Source organism: Panthera leo, chromosome A2, assembly GCF_018350215.1.
Source record: "Panthera leo isolate Ple1 chromosome A2, P.leo_Ple1_pat1.1, whole genome shotgun sequence".
Taxonomy (NCBI): Eukaryota; Metazoa; Chordata; class Mammalia; order Carnivora; family Felidae; genus Panthera; species Panthera leo.
In genome coordinates this window covers 50,638,357-50,661,017 of record NC_056680.1, presented here as the reverse complement: position 1 = coordinate 50,661,017, position 22,661 = coordinate 50,638,357, and the positions used below count along the sequence as shown (strand labels likewise).

The following is a 22,661-nucleotide window of genomic DNA, read 5'->3' as shown; positions in this document are numbered from 1 at the left end:
TTTCCAACCCGATTCTTTTTCCTGCTGCCTTCCCTTTTGTGAGCATTTCTTCCCCTTTCTGCTTGCAATGAGTTCTGCTCTCCTGTAGGCTACAATGTGTCAGTTGTTATAAAATCCGGGAGGTGGAGCTTGGTGACGAGGTGGGTGGGGGAGCGCTCAGCCAGCCCTGCAGGGCGAGCAGTCCAGCCGTGGTTCACCGGAGCTTAAGCCTTGCAGCAGGAGAACTTCCATCTCGCTCTTCTGGCTTTGATCCTCACTGTACATCAGACCAGAGGCGCCGAAGGGAGGGAGGATGCGAGATGACCGGCCCTCTGGCAACCTGACCATCTCCTTAGCAGAGCCTTTGAAAGCCAGCCGGAGACTGACTGCACAAGCAAGGAGGCGCCGCGCCTCTGTGGATGTGTGTGTGTATGTGTGTGTGTGTGTGGGTGGGTGGGTGAGCGGGTGTGAGTGAGTGAGTGAGAGTGTGTGTGTGTATGTGTGCGTGTGCATCACGACTGTGTGTGTGTCGGTTGAGTGCGAGAGTGCACGCGTGAGTGTGTTTGTGTGCATGTGTGTGTGATTGCTCTCAGTTATTATTTTTGTGGAAGAAAAATCTTGAAAATCTGGGGCAGGTTACTGTGCTCCTAGGGGCGGTAGTTCTTCTTTTGCAAGAGGAGCTGACCAGACCAAGCTACTAGAGACCTTTTTTTCGGCAAGTAAAGAGAATTTTCCTCCCAGAACGAGAGGCGTTTTTCTCCCCGCTGGCTCTGCAGCCGAGTAAAAGAGATTAGTCCCTAAACCCTGTGAAATCGACTAGAGCCGAGTGATTACCAGGGCTTGAGAGAGGACTGGGGAAGAAAAAGAGAAATAAATCAAACAGCCTGTCAGTGCCTTTGGCCACGTTGGAAGATGTCATCTCAAACTAAGTTCAAGAAAGACAAAGAGATCATTGCTGAATATGAAGCCCAAATAAAAGGTGAGATGCGGGCTGGGGAGTCATGCTTCCCCTCCCCTTTCCTTTTTTCTCTTGCTCTGGCTTTCTTTTACCCTTTTTCCTCCCTGCCATCACGAAATGTTGTTATGCATCAATAATCTTATTGTGAGTAGGAACAGTGGCAGCCGCACAAGTCCAGACTGGTTTCAACTGCAGAGAGCCCTGGCTCTGGGAGTGTGGATTATAGAATGGGCAGCAATCACTGCATTGCAGGTGTGTGAGGAGGATCCTACGCCCGGCTTTAGGAGTGTCGTGGATACTCCATCATCTTGGCCGTGACATGTCACTCTAAGGCCATTTTGACAGTCACTGCCTCTTCCCCCCTCCCATGCTGAAAGCCCCTTAATATGATTTTTTTACTATCTGCTTTTATTTTTCTTTCTTCTTTTTGGTTTCTTGTTGCTTTCCCTTGCCCCTTTCTCTGGGCTGGAATTCACATGCATGTGCACACAGAAGCAGCATCCCTGGGTTGCACTTCTTTGTCAGTGTCTCTCGGCTGGCCTGGGTTGCCATGGATTAACTGTTATGGGGCATATTGATCCAAACTAATGCAGGCATTTAGGCATAAAGAGGGAGCTCGGTGCAGAAAATGTATTCTCTCGCAGTGTGCAGCCCCAATCACCGCCCGTCTGCCTGCTAGCGTGTAGGGTCATCAGCCTTCATTCAAAGCCAACAGCTTAGTGTGCCGTTTCGGCTGGTAGGAGCTGCCTGGCTTCCGTAGCGCTAGAGGAAGCCTGGCAGCAGGGTGGGATGACCTCTGGCTGCCTGTTCCAGCTTTGGGGCCACGGGGTGCACGCTCCTCTCAGAAACTGCTCCCTAAATCCGCACTAGCAAGGCGAAATAGGGAACCGGACACAGTCGCATAGACAAATGCAGGCAGAATCCTGGTTCACGCCAGAGGGGGTTCTCCCACCTTCATGAGTTCTAGGCTCAGTTTTGGCAAGGAAAATCTAAAAGCTCCATACTCACCCTTTCTCCGAGGACAGACCCTGAGGGAAGCCTGGGCCTGCGTCTCTTAGTGTCTGTTTTCTTTCTGGTCCTGGATCTCCTTGCTGCGACACAGGGTGTGTTTGTGGTCTCCCACAGAAAGACTAAAGACAAAATACATCTTCAATGGATACTGACGCCTGCTCTTGAGATCGTGGGTGGACTGTTTGAGCAAGTTGATTATTTGGGGCTCAGGTGACCTGAGGCTGCCCCACCTGCTTTTAGGTGCTTCTGCAGCTCCAGACTCAGTGACCCAGGAAGTCTCCCCGGGAGCGGCAGGGGCCTGACATCCACAGCTGCTGCACACGCTCCCGATACTTGGGAACCTTTGGGAGGGGAGCGGCCAACAGGGGAGGGCTTTGTTTTTTTTTTGTTTTTTGTTTTGTTTTGTTTTTTTTCCAGTCTCGCCAACCCTCTTGTGTCTTCTAGTCCTGGTCAGACCCGGCATGCTAATCACCTCTGGGGGTAGACCCCAGGGCAAAGGGAGCTGAAAACATTCTGTAGGTTTCAGCTCAGTGTGGCAAACTGACTTAGGATGTTTCAGCCTTGCTGAAAATTTAGTCACAGGCCCTTTACTGGTCAGAGATTTGAACTCACCCGGCTGCATCAATACAAAAGCCCAGTTTCGGCCTTTGCATACACACTTTTTAGGGAGTTTATGTTTTGTAAGATGAATTTGGCTGAGTATTATAGTTCTTTTTAACTGAGGTTCTCATGAAAAATGCCGTACTAGAGAAGCGAATGCTGAGTTTTGGACAGTTTGAGGTTTTTGTTAGCATTGTCTTGGTAGGAAATACGCTCGTCTTGTTTTTGGATCACTGCCACAGGGCCCATGAACTTGGCTTGAGGATCAATGAAGCATTTATTGCTCTGGCTGATTCTTTTACTTTTTTACCTTTCACCTTTATTTTAACAACTACTTAGCAAGTCCAAGGTCATGCATTTCCGGCAGGAAATTTGTCCAGATGATCTTGTCTCTTCCAGACCCTAAGGGTCTCTACATTCTGGTTAAAGGAGTTGAATTTTATTCCTTTAGAATTGACACCCACATGACTTAGGCCAGGACGTTGCTGTGCCTGAAACCGTCTGGAATCTTTTCCTTTCAAAATTCTGTTTGTTAATCATCATCATAATTCCTGATGATGTACGCACAGGGCTCTACAGTTTCTCTGTCTGGCTCACTCCCAAACATCACTACTCTTGGCCTACACAATGTACGGAAAGTGTTTGTATGAATGAGCTCAGCTTTAGAGATGAGGAAACTGAGGCCTTGTCAGGTTGAGTGACGTGCCCAAGGTCACAAGGCCAGAAATGTGAAGGTAGCTGGTCTTCTTTCCCATTGCATTGTTTGCCCGAGGCTGGCCCTTGAAGGATTGATGTCAGTGGCAGATGGCGGTTTTGTGGTGGGGACTGGCTGTCTCTTGATCGTTCCATTGTTTACCCTCTTACTTTTATCCCTTGCCTTTGTTGCTTGCCTCTGAAGAATGTTTGACCAATCACCAAAAATAACGCCTGAAGCCTGTTTCCTTTCTCCCTGGGTATCATTTGACCAGTTTGGTGCAAACCCTTCGCCTACCTAGATAGATTTGGTCCTCTGTGAATTTAGTGAGGGGCATTTTTGGTTTTTAAAAATGATATTGAGTTCTTTGTTGACTTACTCTCTTTTATCTCTTTTTGAAGAATTTATTGACCTGAGGAGAATGTTTTAACACTCTTTTTTTTCCTATTGTAAAAGAAATATCAGATCCATGCCTTCTCTTGCCTCATCAGTTACCTGAATCCCTTTGATTATATATTTGCAATGCAGTAGTATACCATGTGCTTGTACATGTCCAGTGATGGGGAACTCATCACCTCCCAAGTCCACATATTCTACCTTTGATAGCCCTGGCTGCTGTAAGTGGTTTTTATATTCATCTATTGGTTCTATAGTATCTTCTCCTTGGGGGTTCATAGAACAAGACAGATGCTTCTTCCCCATGACTGCCCATTGGATGTTAGAGACTCTGATCATCGCCCCACTATGATTATCCTCATTTACTCACATAAGATGCTTATCTGCTGCTTAATCATCTTCACTTTCCTTTGGATTTACTGTATCCTGGTTACAAACTCCCATGTGCCTTTGGGTGCTTGACAGACACAATAAATGAGTGAAGCTGGCCAAGTAAGATGATTTGTGATAGTCGGTCTACCACCTCTGTGAGGGCAGTAGATGAAAGGGTGATGGTGGTTATGGTGCCCTTGAGAATACTGTCTAGATGAGAGCTTTATGCTTTTATTTTACTTTATTTATTTATTTAAAACATTTTTTTTAATGTCTTATTATTTATTTTTGAGAGAGAGAGAGACAGAGCATGAACAGGGAGGGGCAGAGAGAGAGAGAGAGAGGGAGAGACACAGATCTGAAGCACGCTCCAGACTCTGAGCTGTCAGCACAGAGCCCGACTTGGGGCTTGAACTCAGGAACTGTGAGATCATGACCTGAGCTGAAGTCAGACGCTTAACTGACTGAGCCACCCAGGTACCCCCTTTAAGAGTGTTTCTAAGTTCTAGGGGCGCCTGGGTGGCTCAGTCTGTTAAGTGTCCCACTTCAGCCTCGGTCATGATCTTGCTGTTACTGAGTTCGAACCCCATATCAGACTCTATGCTGACAGCCCAGAGCCTGGAGCCTGTTTCAGATCCTGTGTGTCTCTCTCTCTCTGCCCCTCCCCCACTTGTTCTCTCTCTGTCTCTCTCTCTCTCTCTCTCAAAAATAAACAGTAAAAAAAAAAAAAAAAGAAAAATGAGTGTTTCTAAGTTCTATATGAGAGGCTTTTGATGTGATCAGAGAAAGAAAAACAACTATCACCTCCTTTATGCTGCATGTATTGCTTCTATTAATATAGCCCAAGGATTGAATTAGTCCTTTTCACTGCCCACTCCTTCACTGTACCATATTTATTTTATATGCTATATTTCTCCAATCCACTATGTTATTAGGATCTTTGTCAGAGAGAAGAAAATGAAATGAATTTAATATGAGTTGTTCTTGGTGACCCTGTGCTGGCCCCAGATGGACTCTATTTCCTGTCTGAGGTGCTTGCAAGTGTCTCTTTATGAATCTGTTCAAGCACTTTGCTTGAGAGTGACATCACATTCTCTAGTCTGGAAATGGCAAGCTCTAACTTCTTCCCCTTTTGAAAATCAGAACAACATTTGCCCATCTCCAGCATTTTGGCACTTATCCTGTTTTTCACAGTTCCCTCAAAGATCACCGATAGTGTTTGGTAATCTTATTTGCCAGAGTTCTCAGTGCCCTGGGCTCTCATTCATCTTGCTGTCAGACATAATGATCTATTCTGCATTTATCTAGAGTTCCCATTTCCATTTCAACCTAATAGAAAATTGAAATAGAAACAGTGATTGACTTTAGTGTTTTGTTTTGGTTTTTAATTATACATCCATAGTCATTTAGGCCATCTTCTTAATAGCAAAAGTCTAGAATTTGGGGGAAGAAGGGCAGATTTTGAAGAAGATCACAGAGAAGTGTTTATTTACTCATTCATTTATGCATTCATTCAGTAAACATTGATTATCTACTTTCTTCTTAGTCTTTTGCTGGGTGTTGTGAGAGATGCAGAGTATATGATACATTCTTGGCTTTCTAAGAGTTTTCTTGAAATATGGTGATAAAATCGGTGAAGGAAATGGAAAAAACAAAAACAGAAACTCAGAACACAAAAACTCCCAATTGAGCACCAGAATGAGTTTAGTCTTTATTTTTTATTTTTATTTTTTTAGTATTTATTTACTTTTGAGAAAGAGAGAGAGAGAGAGAGAGCAAGCATGAGCGGGGGGAGGGGCAGAGAGGGACAGAAACACAGAATCTCAAGCTTGCTCCAGGCTCTGAGCTGTCAACACAGAGCCCAATGGGGGCTTGAACTCATGACCTGAGCCGAAGTCAGATGATTAACTGACTGAGCCACCCAGCTGCCCCGAGAATGAGTTTAGTCTTTTAAAAAAAATTTTTTTTAACATTTACTTATTTTTGAGAGACAGAGCCAGAGCATGAGCAGGGGAGGGGCAGAGAGAGACACACACACAGATCTGAAGTAGGCTGCAGGCTGCAGGCTCTGCATAGCTGTCAGCACAGAGCCTGACATGGGCTCAAACTCACAGACCGGGAGATCATGACCTGAGCCCAAGTCGGTCACTTAACCCACTGAGCCACCCAGATGCCCCGAGAATGAGTTTAGTCTTAAAGAGAGTATGGCATTGAGTGAATGGACGAGAACTTTAGGAACCCTCACTACTCTCAATAGACTTCAATGAGGAAAGTATGCTGGCTGGGAGAGATATTGAGGAGTAGTGGGGACTGTGGCTGATTAAGGCTCACCTAGAGGCGTAAGCCTCTGCTCAGCTCCAGTCTCAGTGCCAGGCAGGATGTGAGCCCAGACTGGTCAGTTCTTTTAGTGTTTCAAGGGCATCTGGATTTTAAAACAAAATCTCCTCATTTTTATTTTTAAGTTTTTAAAAATGTTAAAAACATTAAAAAATTGGGATGTCTTTTTTATTTTTGAGCTGTAAATTCTTTTTTAAATTGAAGGATATTTGACACACAATGTTACATTAGTTTCAGGTGTATAGTACTGATACAACTCTATATGTTACTTTGTGCTCACAAGTGTAGCTACCATCTGTCACCATACAATGCTATTATAATATCATTGACTGTATTCCCTATGCTGTGCCTTTCATCCCCGTGACTTACTCATCCCATAACTGGAGGCCTATATCTCCCACTTCCTTCACCAGTTTTACTCATCCCACTACCCCTCTCCCTCTGACAGCCATCATTTTGTTTTGTGTATTTATGGGTCTGTTCTGGTTTTTATTTGTTCATTTGTTCTGTTTTTTAGATTCCACATACAAGTTAGATCAGGTGGTATTTGTCTTTCTCTGTCTGACTTACTGTACTTAGCATAATACCCTCTAGGTTCATCCATGTTGTCACAAATGGCAAGATCTCATTCTTTTTTATGGCCAAGTAATATTCCTCTCTCTCTCTGTCTCTGTCTCTCTCTCTCTCTCTCTCTCTCTCGATCCACACACACTCACACATACATACATAAACACATCACATCTTCTTTATCCATTCATCTATCTATCCATGGACACTTAGGTTGCTTTCATATTGGCTGTTGTAAATAATGCTGCAATACACCTAAGGGTGCATATATCTTTTCAAATTTGTGTTTTTATTTTCTTTGGGTAAATACCCAGCAGTGGAATTGCTGGATCATATGGTATTTCTATTTTAATTTTTTGAGGAACCAACATACTGTATTCCACAGTGGCTACACCAATTTACATTCCCACCAACAGTGTATGAGGGTTCCTTTTTTGAGCTATAAGAGTTCTTTATTCTGGATACAAGTCCATTATCAGATATAAGATTTGCAAATATTTTCCTCCATTCTGTGAGTTATGCTTTCCCTTTTTCGATGGTGCCCTTTGAAGCACAAAATATTTATGTTTATGAAATTCAGATTATTTATTCTCATGCTTTTCATGTCATATCTGGGACTCGTTTGCCAGATCCTAGGCCATGATGAAAATCTCCTGATTTAAAAAATATTTTTCTTTAATGTTTATTTATTTTTGAGAGAGACAGACAGAGAGACAGAGTGCCAGTGGAGGAGGGGCAGAGAGAGAGGGAGACACAGAATCCAAAGCAGGCTCCAAGCTCTGAGCTGTCAGCACAGAGCCTGACACGGGGCTTGAACTCATGAACTGTGAGATTATGATCTGTGCTGAAGTCGGATGCTTAACTGACTGAGCCACTCAGGTGCCCTGAAAATCTCCTGAGTTTTACATGCAACTCAAATTTTTAAAAAATATTTTTTAATGTTTGTTTTTAAGAGAGAGTGTGAGCGGTGTAGGGGCAGAGAGAGTGGGAGAGAAAGAATCCCAAGCAGGTTCTGCATCGCCAGTGCAGAGCCTCACGGGGTGCTCGAACTCACAAACTGCGAGATCATGACCTGAGCCAAAATCAAGAGTTGGCGCTTAACTGACTGAGCCACCCAGGAGCCCCAAATGTAACTCAAATTTTTAAGAAACACTATGCTGCCTGAACAAACTCATCAGTAGGACAGTTTCAGCTCACAACCCACCGCTTTGCAACTTCTGGCCTGTAAGTTGAAGTCCATAAAAGGTCTTGGTGATGGAGCCTCAGCCAGTTTTCCTGTTTTATCTTTAGTTGTTTTCTCTATATTAGGCCTGTGCTCTTAAAACCACATGAGGCCAATCCCTTGTCTCTGAATCCTCAGAATCCCTTCCTGGAACCTTCACATCTATTGCCATTTGTGCCTTTGTTCTGTTTAAAATGTCCCCCTTCCTCCACCCTTTCTTTGTCTGGGCAACTCCTGACCGTCGTTCAGTGGCTGCCAAAATGACACCTTCTTCCAACTCTCCTAGGCAAAATTAGTGATTCCCTCAGATCTGTGCTCATGGTCGTTTTGTTTCGCCAGTGTGGTTGACACAAGATAGGCTGAGAGAGTGGCCGGTACGTTACTAATGAGAAGTTTTACTCTGAACAACTTTTAGCTAACTTAGTTATTTTCCTTGACATGTGTCTTAGTCTGCTTGGGCTCCCATAATAAAATACTGTGAACTGGGTGCTTAAACCACAGACATTTATTTTTACAGTTCTGGAGTGGAAGTCCAAGATCAAGGTACCAACAGATTCAGTTCCTAGTGTTGTAGATGGCTGTCCTCTCGCCGTATGCTCACATGGCCTTTGCTCAGTGTGGAGAGAGAGAGAGGGAGAGAGAGGGCTGTCTGTCTTCCTCTTCTTTAAGGGCTCTGATCCCATCATGAGGGCCTCTCCCTCATGACCTTCAACTAAACCTAATTATCTCCCAAAGGCCTCATCTACCTCCAGATACCATCACATTGTCACATTGTGGGTTAGGGCTTCAACATACAAATTTGGAGGGGGAGACGCAATCTATGACAGCACCTATACTTTTTGTTCCATTGAAAGTAGAGGATTGGGACACCTGGGTGGCTCAGTCAGTTAAGCATCGGACTTTGGCTCAGGTCATGATCTCACAGCTCGTGAATTCGAGCCCTGCATCTGGTTCTGTGCTGACAGCTCGGAGCCTGTAGCCTGCTTCTGTGTCTCCCTCTCTCTCTGCCCCTTCCCTACTCATGCTCTGTTTCTCTCTCTCTCAAAAATAATGAACATTTTTAAAAAGTAGGGGTTTTATTGATAAAGGAAACATTCTCCATAGTTTACTGAAGTTCCTTGTTTGTCCCTGACAGGGGAGATATTTATTAGTGGAGATTTGGTGAAGGCTTATGTGTTCAAAGCAAGAGAAATGTTTAATGAGGTGGTGTTTGCTACAGTCATAGTAGGGTGTGGTTGGGAATACTGCATTCCAGGCTTTTTGCAGTTTGGGGAAATCTGTAGATCTAGAGGTCTATATTGGCCATTTTTGGAGTTTTTACCACCAGAGTTTATTAAAGACAACCTTTCCTTTCTAGAAACCTCAATCACTCATTCATTCATTTACTCACTCATTCATTCTGTGACTGTTACAAGCCATGCTTTAGGCTATATAACTTTATTAGGCATGGGAGGTAATTGATTTTTATTTAGTTCTGGGTCTCAGTCATATACACAGTATCTGATTTTGTGATCTCAGTACTTCTCAGAGGTAGTCATTATTATTCCCATTTTATAGACTAAAACCTCTATCATTCAGAGAAATAAATGAAATAAGTTGCATCAGATTGCACAGGGAACAGTGGTAGAGTTAGGGTTTACGCAGAGCCTTCCTGACTTCCAGTTGTACAGTGAGGTGAAAGCCGTGTCATAGCAATGTGGCTCTGAAACCCAGGGGTCTCTTTCCTGGGGAGACCACTCTGAGATGGGTCTTCATCTCTGACTTCCTACTGTTCCTGAAACTTCAACTCCCCTTCTAATCCGACTTTTCCTGGTTCTTCCTGGATGCCACCAACTGTGTCAGATCCTTCACACCCATCCCATGGAGTCACCTTTGGCAAAGTGCCCACCGAAGACACTTCTGTAGACTTGACTGAGGCTGCCATATCTGCCTCCATCAACTGGAAAATATAGGACTGGAAATTTGAGGGGTCTTCTAGTCCCCTCCACTAGGGAGGGGAGTCCAACTCCCCCACTTTTCTTCCCTCATCCTCCAGATGTGGAAACTAATGTTCAGAGAAGGGTTCTGGTGTAGAGACACTTCGAGACCATATTTCCGTGAGGAGGAAAGCTCTCTCTGATCGGTGCATTGCTGTATGCTCATGCCTGGCATCTAGATGGTGATCAAGAAACATATGAAGTTGGATTGCTCCGGTGGGTGGTGTAAGGCCAACCGGTGGTGGTTGCCTGGGAGGTTGAGCTGAGTGGTACCTTGGAGAATGGGATGAGGCAAAGATATAAGAGTAAGGATAAGAGGGTCAGGAGGAGGTGAGGTTAGGCTCATTTAGAAGATGGGTCCTGTCCTTGTCACTGCCAGGAAGGGACAGAGGTCGACTTCTTCAAGGTGCTGAGTTTTGGAACCTCTGGCCTAACACAGGACCCAGCAAGTGGTGTTCTGGGCTTGATTTCACTTGCAAATGATTCATTCTTGATGGCTTGTTGGTGTTTATAAAATATCTTGGCTGGCCAGGAGTGGGATTTTGGCTCTTTTCTCTTAATTCATATAATCATTAGGCCAATTTATGTTTGGAGTAGTGTTCCCTGAGATGTATTCTACGAAATTGGATGTCAAGAGGCGTTAGGTGGGAAAAACAGTTATGTGGTCAAATGGGTCTTGGGAGTTCTAACATAAACTGAGTTGAATAGGCTTGTTTCCCACAGGACTTCTTTTTTTGTGGGGGGGAGGTGGAAGAGAGAGAATTTCAAGCAGGCTCCATGCAGCGTCCAGCAGGGGCTCCAACTCACGAACCTGGAACTGTGAGATCATGACCTCAGCTGGAGTCAAGAGTTAGACGCTTAACAGAACCAGCCACCCAGCGTCCCTCCCACAGGACTTCTGGGAACCTTGAACATGTTAAGTGTGAATCACCAAGAAGGGGCCATGAACTTTTCTTAAACTTATTCCATCTTGTAGATGTTTCTCATGGAAAATCGCACAAGACTATATTCCTGAGATTACATTTTGAAATTCACAATTTGTGGATTATCCACATTCTTTCTCTTTTTGCCTTTTGTCCAGTTCACTAATTTTTATACTTTTCTCTGAGGGCAGTTTGAAGAGGGGAAGAGGTAAAACAAATGCGTATTCAGCTCAGCTAAGTGATATTGATGTGGTGTTTTGAGGTCACTTAGAAAATGTGGGTTTTGACATCTCCAATTACAGAGCGCTCAACCATTGATTTAAATGGTAATTTGGCGACAGCTTGCCCCTGATCAATATGCATGGCGTGTGCCTGTGTCTGTGTGTGACAGTAAGGGGATGCACTCGGCTGCAGGCTGTGTTCAAGGTGCCTTGAATGGACCTCAGCACTGCCTGTGGGATTGTACGGTCAATGCCAGGCGATGATGATGCAGAGGAATGCACGAAAGCCCGTAGCCCATGTGCCTCAGAGTGAACAGATCTCAGCCACAAATTCAGGTGTGTGAGAACTAGGTTTTTCTTTATTTCTCTGTAACTTGATTTCCATTTCTCATCTCTCTTTTGCTGAGGGTGGCAGACATAAATCTAAGTCAATTTGGGGTTCCTCCTGTTTTCTTCAGGGTTGTGCCCCAAGGTCCAGGGGACTAAGGCAGTGCCAAGTGACATCTGTTGTGGTTATCATCAATCTATTTTGGCAACTGAGATAGCCTCCTTCCCTTTGGGTCGTCAGTGATCTGTCTATGCCGATCGATCCTTCTTTGTTCCCAATCTCGAGACTCTTTCTTGTGTATCTCTCTTTAGACCTTCTGTGCTGTTTGCAAGCACTGGGAGCCATCCTGGTTCTCACATACCATGCTGGGCTGTGAGTGTCTCTGGACATTTGTCTCAGGCTTGTCTTGCCAGGCCCCACACTTGATTCCCCTCCAGTGCCTCCCTAGAGCTCTGCCTGGGGAAACGGCCCAGCTTCTGTCTGTTCCCAGATTCTGCAAATGTGTGTGGGGGGTTCCCTCATCACCCTCTTTCCTTGGGCTTGTTTGGGGTGAGGCAGGGTGCAGGCTATTTTCTTATAGATCCATAAAAATCTACATACACTTTGCTTTACTGACTCCTGGAAATCTTTATCCACGTGTAGAGTTGGGAAGGGGAAAGGAGGTTATTGGGGGTGGTATCCTGGCTCTTTGTCATCACACATTCCCTCAAAGCTATTTTGAAAGTCAAAAGCCAAGAATTGACTCCTTCTCTGCATTATCCCTGAGGCAATGAACACAGAGAGCCCTCCTTGCCTGAATCTGGTCCAGAAGCTCTTAAGGAAATATGGAAGAAAACCCTTCAGTATTTCAAGATATTGTAGTGAATTTCCTTTCTTTTCCACCTGCACCATCCTGGCCCAGACTACCATCACCTCTTGCTGGGACCATGGCAACATCCTTCTAACTCAAAGTTTCTCCACCTCTGCACTACTGACATTTGGAATTGGATTAGTTTTTGTTATGGGACCTGTCCTGCACAACATGTGTTGTTTGAGGCCTGTTAGTTGTTAGAAGTCTGTAGCACCTCCTTCCCTCCCCCAAGCTGTGACACCAAAAAATGCCTCCAGACGTTGTGAAGGTTCCTGGGGTAGGGGGGTGGGGTAAGGGGTTGGGGGAGGGGGCGGAGGGGGGGCACGTGCAAAAGAGGCCTCAGTTGAAAGCTACTGACCTAACTGGTCTCCCTGCTTCTCTTATCCCAGTAACCTGTTCTCTGTACAGCAGCTAGCAGTAATCCCTACACAATTTAAATCTAACCAGGTTACTCTCCTGATTGCAAACCCTCCAGTAGCATCTCATTTGCATAAGAGTCGAATCCAAATCACTGGCTAGGCCTACAAAGCCATGTTCTGCCCACCTTGGCCCCCCTACCTCTCCACAGTCCAAGCTTGTAACCCACTTTGGGCCTTTGCACATAGCTTTTCCCTCTTTCTAGAACCCTCTTTCCCTAGATTGTCACATGGCTGGCTCCTTCTTAGGATTCAGCTTTCAGCTCTCGTGTCACTTCCTGACCACCCAACCTTAAATAGCTGTGAAGTAACTTGGATTAGCTGACTTGAGTTCTCAGCAGAGTACTATGGCCATATGATATTTCCCTTGTTTATTTCTTCTCTTTACCAGAATTGAAGGTGTGTAAGAACAAGACTTTTGCTTCTTCTCTTGTCCATTTGTGTTTTGTTAGCACCCAGAACGGCCCTTAGTATATACTAGGTGATCATACTATTGGTTGAGTGAATGAATGATGGACTTTGCACACAAGCACATATAAATGTTCTACTTCAGGGTACCTAGGATTGTGCTGGGGATTGTAGTTTAGAGGAACAAAATGAAGCTGATCTAGGCTTTCCCCCAGCCCTTACTGGAAGGTAATTCAGGAAGATGAAGAATCCAAAGAACAGACAATTGTATCTGTGCAGAGCTGCCCAACTCATTCAAGGGAATGAAGTAGAGGGACCAGGTGGCCACTTGCAGGGGTCTTGCAGGGAATCCAGTCTTTTCTGTTAATTGAGATCCTGGTTTGTGTCTGAAATGGGGATACAAAAATGGATAAAATGTAGTCCCCATCCCTGTCTTGGTGTTTTCTGGGAAAGGTAGTTACAAGAATAGATTAGTTGATTATAGTAAGTATAAGAACTATCAGGACAGTGCTGGAACCATACACGCTTTGAAAACTGAGAGTGAAAGTTGACAGCTTTGCCCCGGAGAGCTGGAGAAGTTCTTACAGAAGAAAGGACTTCACGGTAGGGTTTTGAAGGATGGATAGAAGCACAGCTGGTGGTAAAAGGCATGTTTAAAGAGAGAACAGCATGTGCAAAGGCATGGGGGTTATGAAAAGGCCTGGGTACTTGGGAAATGGTGAGAAGGTTGACATGGCTGAAATCCAGAGTAGACGGAATGGACTATGGGTGGTAAGGACAAGAGCTTCAAGTTCCTTTCTAACCACTGGATAACCATGAGTCTTTGACCTTGGAGATGGTGGAATAGAGTCTTCTTCTTTTTTTTTGTTTTAAGTTTGTTTTTTTGTTTATTTATTTTGAGAGAGATAGAGATAGCACAAGTGGAGGAGCAGCAGGGAGTGGGGGAGAGAGAGGATCCCGAGCCTGATACGAGGCTCGACCTCCTGAAACTGTGAGATCCTGACCTGAGCTGAAACCAAGAGTTGGATGCCTAACCAACTGAGCCACCCAGGTGCCCTGGGTGAGAGTCTTACTTTTTTTATTACATTTTTTTCTCATTATGGATATAATACATGTTATTTTAAAAAGTTTCTTAAATATAGAAAAATATAAAAAAGAAGAAAAAAAGAATTTAGAAGCCACTTCCTGAGCCAGCACTATAAACATTCAGTGTATTATTATCTTCCAGACTTCATATCTCTATTTACCAAATCTGCTATATATATATATATATACATATGTATATATATGTACATATGTACATATATATGTATATATATATATGTATATATATATGTATCTCAAAAATATGGGATCACAGATCTTTAATGAAAAGTTATAAAAAAGTTATAAAAAAGCTGATAGGCAAATCATCCCAGGCTTAGAGCTTAAAATAGCGTATGGCCTAAAAATAAATAGACTTTGTCAAGTACAAACATCAATCAATAAGCATAACCTTCCACATGTTGTGATGGTCCTTTAGAGCAAGGGATTGGTTTGTTAGGAACCATTTTGTTGTGGGGATTGGCTTGTGTTGCTGTTTCTGTCCCACTGGATTTGTATAAAATTGGGGGGAACTGAGTTGACTCATCAAGAACCACTCCTCCCTCCCCACATCTGTCCTAGCCACTTGTAGCTAAAATTTTCCCCCTTCCTGGTCCCCTAGAGTCTCACTTCCCTGTCGGTACCCGGGCAGCAGTTCCTGCCTTTGGCAGGAAATATTAAAAGGAGAGTGTTGTCTAGGGCAAAGAATTTAGCCTCAACAGCAGGTGACCCTTCCCTGCTGGTACATTTCCTTTGGTCCCCCTTTCCTCATTGCTCTCTGCCAGTGTCCCTGGTCATCGGTAGTACTTGCAGGAATTCCTGATTGCCGGTCTGCTTCCAACAGTGATAACCTGCTTTCCCCTTATTTCTGATGGTCAGTGAGGCTATTTCAGAATACAGTGTATTTTAGATTAGTAAGTTTTCTGACTCTTTGTCAGACAGAAAGGCCTGAATTCCTGTAGGCGGGTATAGCTCTCACTCAGAGATGGGAGCACCCTGGGAGGTGACAGCTCTGTAGGGGCACTTTCTAGAGCTTAGAGTGCCTTAAAAGGAATGAGAGAGACACAGAGGGAGGTGACATGAGAGGACCCTTAGCAATGAAACACCTGAGCCACCTTCAGGGACACAAAAGAGTAGGTGTCACTTCTCTGATTTTATTTGTACGAAAGAATGCAAACTGGCTGAGCAACATGGCTGCTCTCCAGCTGTCGTCTGGATAGGGCATTTGTAAGTGGAGTTGGCCATTGCATTACTTTTTACTTTACAGTGTTTTTATTTTTATCGGTGGCCTCCCAGACAGTATGCTTTGGATCTCCCAAAGATATATCCTCTTGAGGAAACCGAGGCAGAGCAGTTTCTCCCTGGCTTCTGACACCTGGTAACTGGGAATGCCTTGACCTTCTACCCTGGCTCCTGACCTTTTGCTAGGTTATGGTCTTTGGAGTTTGTTTGTCTCTTGACCCTCAGCTAATTCAGGGCTTTAGTCTGGGCATGACCCTCCTGCTTAGGCCCTACCCTGAATATCTCTGACTTGCTGGATCTCATACTTGGCATAAATTTGCCATGAAGACCCTGTGCCAAAAATGGCAGAGGCTCTACTGCTCTTCGCCAGAAACACAGAATTGTTGCGCTGTTGGGAATAGGGGGAAAGAAATGTTGAGAATGTGGTGGGCCAGTTCACTTTGATTTAGCTTAACAGACATTAATTGAGTTCCTACTGTGTTCCTTGTCCTCATAGACTTTATAATTCTGCGGGGAAGACAGATTTTAACCTGTAATGGCAAAAATGTTGAGTGTTATGACAGGGTGGTACAGAGCTCCTGGGGGGACCTGAAGCAAGTGGGTATACATAGTTGAAAATACTGTAGGTGATTTCTGATATTGATCTACAGAGCTGTACTGTATTGGCCAAGCTTATGTCATCACCGTTGTTTCTTGAGGTATTTGGGATCTAGACAGCACCATCTTTCCCTTTAGAGAAGAGTCAGAAACCATCAAAATATTGAAGGAGTCAGGAAGTGGTACTTGTAAGAGAAACATACAATTCCTGGTATAAAAGACAAGAATGGTTCCAGAAAAGGAAGGCAGTAGTAGTTATACTCAAGATGGTAAATACAATTGTGGGATAAGTGCTATTAAGGGGAAATTAAAGCCAGGGCTCATCTGAAGAGGGCCGAAATCCATTCTGGTTGAGCAAGTTATGCTAAAGCCACAGAGGGAAGGTGAGACAAGTATGTGGACTGTGGAAAAAGATGGGGATCATGCTTTGGGTGGAACCACGAAGACGTGGGTCTGAATTTTGCCTTATAGCTTATCAGCTGAATGACCTTGGATAAGTCTTTTCTTATCCAAAAAAAGAGGAGAAGAATGGGGAAGATATATCACCAGTTTTGACTTGGAAAATGGATGATAATATCTCACGTGTGTGTGTGTGTGTGTGTGTGTGTGTGTGTGTGACAGAGAGAGAGAGAGAGAGAGAGAGAGAGAGAGAGAGAGAGAGAGAGAGAGAGAGAGAGAGAGAGAGAGAATTAGTTGAAGTAACACATATCAGCACACTGCTTGGTACACAGGAGCATTTACTGATAAATGAAAATGTTAGCTAAATCAGTAAGAGGGTCACCAGCATTCAGAGTCCTGGACAGGGAACCCATGCCTACAGATGAAGCACTTAGTAAGTGCTGCTGGTTGGAAAGGAGAGGAAGGTGGGGCAGCACTAAGAAACCATGAGTGCAGGTGGAGTTGCCATCATGGGCAGCTGGAAGTAAGTCTCAGGCAGGGCTTTCTTTGACTACTACACAGTTTTTACCAATGTGACTCCTGGGCCACCTGCATCAGGATCACGAGGGAGGAATTTATAACAAATTCAGATTCTGGGGTCTTATCTCAGACCTATTGAATTAGAATCTCTGGGGACTGGGGTGGGGCCTGGGAACCTGCATTTTTAAAGTGCCCCAGGTTTTATGAACTTGAATTTTTGCATCTGAACTGTAATAAACTCATCCATTTGACTGTCTTTGTATCTTTTTTTGAAGGCAAAAGAACATTTAGTAATTATGTAGACTGTGTGAATGAGAAAGAAAACCATGGACCCCCACTGTGTGTGTGTGTGTCTGTGTAATGTAACCCTGTTTTTTTAATAAAAAAATATGTGTCTTAGGTGTGCCCTAAGTATTAGGTGTGTATAAAAAGAGTCTGATAGTTTTTACTGATTTGTGATGCTGTTTACTCTTGGGGACTAGGAATGGAATGTAGGTCAGAGGTGGGGGCAGGGTGGTAGTGACAGGGAATGGTGGGAAGGAGACCTTTTTTCCTTATATTCTTCCATTTTGATTGATTTCTAAAATAATGAGCATGATTACTTTTCTAATTAAAAAAACCCACAAAGTTGACAATAAGTAAGGAATTTTATGATGCTGATGCTCAGACATCAGCTGAACTATAAAAAGAAAGAGGGAAAGAAAAGAAGACAGACACCTGCAACAGATATTTAAGTAATGCTCAACTTCGTGTGTTCCTTATATATTGTAAGAATGATGGCTGAAATGAAATATACTACTTTACTGGGTTATTCCCCAGGGGAAGTGGAAGGTGTTTGTTCCTGCTCTGTCAAAATTCTAAGTGATGGGAATAGGGGTGGAGTAGTTAAGCCCAACCATTTAATTTAGTGGGTTTATGTCAGGAGCCATCATGGTACTTGTCCAGAATCTGGGGTTTAGAGTTGTGAGGCCTGATTTCCCTTTTCTGATCTTTTTTTTGAGCAAGGCACGTCTCTATTCTGCATCCTTGCTTCCTTATCTGTGAAATGAGGGCGTTATCTACCTTAAAGGCTAGTTGCTGCGAGGATCAAATGAGGTGGTGTGTGAGAAAGTAAACTCTGGAGTGCTGCAGCAATGTTAATTATTTCTATTTTTGCCTAGCTCCTCCCCTGGACATGCTGCTATTACCGTGGAGTTGTTTATGTGTCTGTCTCCCTGTGAGATCATTGAGTGCAGGGGCCTTGTTTTATTCATTCCCGAATTCTTGTGCTTAGTGCCTGCCACACAGGAGGCATTCAAAGCAAGTTCTGGAATAGCTATCAAAGATAGAAAAATACATGCAACAGTTAGGTTTAGGCTTATGAATATTAAGATACTTTCACTTGTGTTTAAAAGAATTTATAGAAAATTCATTCAAGTCCACAACAGAAATGATACTGCTGGAGAAAGAAAAGAACTTCATTAAGGAAAATTTAATTGCCCAGTTTTCTAAAGAGACAGAGCCACATCCCTCCATCCTCATTACTGTCAAATGCAGGATGGCTGGTTCCAAGGAGGGCAAGATGAATGAAAAGAGATTGTGAAAAGGCAAATCCTGATACTCCTGAAGAAAAGTCTCCCAAGAAACAGGAATGCTCCCTGGATCACCAGTTTCCTTTATTGTCAGAGCCCGGGAATAAGCCTCCTCTGGGCGACTCAGACAAAGGCCCTCTTTGGCCTCTACCCCAAACCTTGGCCAGTAAACTGCAAAGTCCCTTATTGCCCCTGGAAGTGGGAAAACTTCCAGTTGCTTGACAAAAGTGGAAGGATTATCTGAGGCTCAACTTGGGGGCTCCAGTACCTCTAAGACCCGGGTAATTATCATGTGAATGGGCAGGGGGAGGACTAGAGCCAAGTCTAGAAAAAAGAGACCTGGGGTAGACCTGAAGTTAGGAAAGAGGGGACCAATCTCAGGTTTGGTCCTCTGGATACTTTTCCTGTACTGCCATAAATCTGCAATTTCTTCTCCCCTCTCCTATACCAGTTCAACCTGAGGGCACCATTAGATGGGTTGATGATTGTCCAAACAATTACCAGTTATTGCATGGACCATTGTCAGCCCAGGTAAAGTCTCTGCCCTGTGCAGTGTTTTAATTGAGTATTTGAATGATGATGTGAGCATGCCCATGTTGTTTGAAAATGGCAGGACACCAAGGACAGGTGTCCAATGGCAGGTTTAATAATTGGGAGCATGGTTACTGCTATTGAACTGCCCAAGGTTTGCAGCCCAGCTCTGCTGCTTTCTAACTGTGTGACTTTGGACAAGTGTTTTCATCTCTTGAAGACTCAATTTCCTCATCTGTAAAGTGGAGATAATAATCCCGCTTTAAAAAGTAATCTATAAGATTAAATGAGATAAAACACGTAAAGCCCTCTGCACAGTGCTTGGCACATAGTAAGGACTCAGTCAGTGTTAGCTATTGTTATTAATAATCACAGCCCTAAGAGTCACACTACAAGCTTTGGAGCCCAGTAGATTGGGCTTAGATTCTAGTTCTGTCGTTTATTAGTTGTGGGCAAATTGTTTAACCTTTCTGAGGCTCAGCTCTCTGTACTTCTGCCGACTAGGAGCAATAAATAATACCTACCTTGGGCATTTCTGTAAGGCGTTGAGGCCAGAACAGACCCATAGTAGATGTTCCATAAACAGTGGGTTACCATTAGGAGAAACAGCACATCCTATGGTAAATAGAACCAGGAAGCAGAGAGATCTTAACAGAACGGGATGAGGGACAGACTCCAGAAATGTGAAGTTTAATAGTTTCTTTAAGAGAAGACCACTAACTCTTCAAGAGAAGCTCAGCTTTTTTGCCTCTTGAGCCCCGAGACGAGTTTCTCCTATAAATAGATAGAAATGTGAATAGGAGTAAGAAAAAATTGGCATTTGGCTAGGATTCTAGACCTTAGGCCCTGACCCCATCCTGTCCCTTGTTCAGGTAGCTCTTGGCTTCTCCCCAAGAGGCCAGAGGGAAATATAGAGGCCACTGACGGGGCAATGAACACCCATCGTGAAGCTGCTGCTTAGCACCCCAGTGCTGAGGTCTGGTGAGCCATTCTCCCCTCGAGAACCCCTTTAGCCTAAGTGGGTTAGGCATTCAGGCCTCCCTTCCAAACCCATACTTCAGTTTTGGCTCTCTTGCTCCAGAGTAACCGAAACTGGGCTGGAGCTAGAACCTCTGACCTCTTTCTTTCAGGGAGCAGCCCAGACAATTGCTCTGACTCTTCTCTGAGAGGCTATCAGGCCTAACTGCCAAAAGGGAGAAGAGAGAGTTAGAAGTCTGGACCCCCTCGGACTGGACCTTTGGCCTTCTTGGGAGTATAACCCCTAGGAATTTTGGTCCATGAAGGTACGCTAAAACCTGGCCAGTCTATAATCTCACCTTCCCTTCAGGTGGGTAGATTTCCATGCATTAAATCTTGACCCTGACTTAAGAGGAGTGAATAGAGTTGACCTTCAGCTCTCTGAAGGTCTCTGAAGGTCCTCCTTTTGACCTTTCTTTGAATGCCCTGAAGAGCTTAACGGCCCAAGCCTATGATCAGTTCAGGGTGTGGCTCCCTCCCTCTGCAGAAGAAATCAATGGAGAATCCGTGACATTCACTCTGCATCCTCAGCCCTGCTCCATAGTTTGCCTGCTATGCAGCCGGGAGCTGAGAAGTTTAGCCCTAAAGGATTTAAGAATGCCTCTTTGACGTCCCTCTCCTTCTCCAGATTTTTAAAAAGCGGCTCAAGACTAAATTGAAAAATTCAGTGTAGTTTTTCCAATAAACTCTGATCACCAAGCAAGAAGTGGTCTGCAGGCCAGTGATGTGTTTTGTTAAGATGCACAGCAGAGTCAGGCAACTTCATATACAAATCTGTATTTTTCACTTTTTGAAAACAAATCAGGTGATCTGGCTGCACTGGTCCCCCATTCCCCCGTGGTAACAAATCAGCCAGAGCTGAGTAGCAGCTGCCATTTTTAAGTGAGGCATGCCATGCCATTTTTAAGTGGGTGGCTTGGTTGATTAAGCATCTGACTCTCGGTTTCGGCTCAGGTAATGATCTCAAAGTTCATGAGATCGAGTCCCATGTCAGGCTCTGCATTGAGAATGAAGAGTCTGCTTGGGATTCTCTCTCTCCCTCTCTCTCTGCTCCTCCCCTGCCCCCTTCAAAATAAATACATAAACTTAAAATAAAATAAAATAAAATAAAATAAAATAAAATAAAATAAATGAGGCATGCACTTTTGAGACCCTGCTGCTTCCTGGGTCTCCAGACACCCTTATCTCTCATCTGCTGTTTCATTTACCAAATATTCCTGGTTTCTGTAGGCATTTAGGTTTGCCAATCCTGGATAAGGCCAAGAAATTATATTCTATCTTCTGTCTCAAATTATGCTCATCAGATAGGATTGTGCAATGAGAAGTGAATGACAACATAACAAATAATTCAGTATCTATGATATAAAAATGCCTCCAACTTTCCACCATCCTTCCACGTTCACAAAAGAGATGCCTTGTCACTGCATAAGTACATCCCTTTTCACTTCTCCTCAAGGATGAGTTTGACAATGGAGTCAAGGACAAGACATTCTCCCCTGAGAAGTGCTTCTGTGTTTGCCTCTGACCCATCCTTGAGGGGAGGTGTGGGGAAGGTGGGGGAGGAGAATCGATTTATTTATTTATAAATAATGGCTTCAGCTGCTAGAGCCAGTAAATATCCTGTGATGTGGTGGATGGTGTCCTTAGTTACCTCATTAGTAGTCACTACAACACATTTTTAATAGTTAAACATCCCTCAATGTTAAGCTGACCATTTTAACATCAAAGCACAGTTCACTTAAATAAAGCAATTCTGCTCAAACAGGGTGGTCCCAGAACTCCACATTGGACTCTGAAATCAGACAGAACTGGGACTGAATTCCAGCTTCATTACTTACTAATTGTTTGATGTTGGGTAAATCATCTCATCTCTCTACCTCTCAGTTTCTGTCTCCTTAAAATGGGCATCTCATTGGATTCTCATGAAGATTAAATGAGATAATCCCCACTTGATAGCTAGCCCAGGGTCTGGAACATGGGAAACACTCAGTGAGTGCTTTCTATTATTATTCTTACCCAGATTTGGAGGGCTTGAGTTGCTGCAAGAGTGAAGTTTAGACCATCTACAGCAGAACCAGCAGCTTGGAGGCAAACTTAGATTCACTAGTGTGTTTTGCTTGGCCTTTCGAACATTTATACAAGTGAATTAGTTTCCAACATTTAAAAATCAAGGGGTGCCTGGCTGGCTCAGTGGGTAGAGCACACGACTCTTGACCTCAGGGTCATGAGTTCAAGCTCTACCTTGGGCGTAGAGCTTACTTAAAAAAATAAATAAATAAAAATCAAGAAAGTGCAAAAAAAAAATCTGGAGAGTTTACATAAAAAATCTAGATTTCTGCATTTCTTGTGATATGGGAAGATCCAGGCATTTTGCTGTCATTCTCAGATAGAGGCAAAAATTGACTGTCCCCTTCAAATGGGGTATGGGGTCCGCTTGTTCCAGG

The 22,661-nt window shown here is 43.9% G+C and overlaps 1 protein-coding gene across 4 annotated transcripts in view; it reads left to right on the top strand.

Annotated features, from left to right (window-relative positions):
• The first annotated feature begins 539 nt into the window (after positions 1–539).
• The window catches only part of SRGAP3 (SLIT-ROBO Rho GTPase activating protein 3), a 262,281-nt gene continuing 240,159 nt past the window's right edge, over positions 540–22,661 (top strand). For all 4 annotated transcript variants that reach the window (XM_042910102.1, XM_042910078.1, XM_042910093.1 and 1 more), the window contains exon 1: positions 540–958. In XM_042910102.1, coding sequence (XP_042766036.1) covers positions 892–958 — 67 coding nt within the window. In that variant the 5' untranslated portion in view covers positions 540–891. The remainder of the gene's footprint in view (positions 959–22,661) is intronic.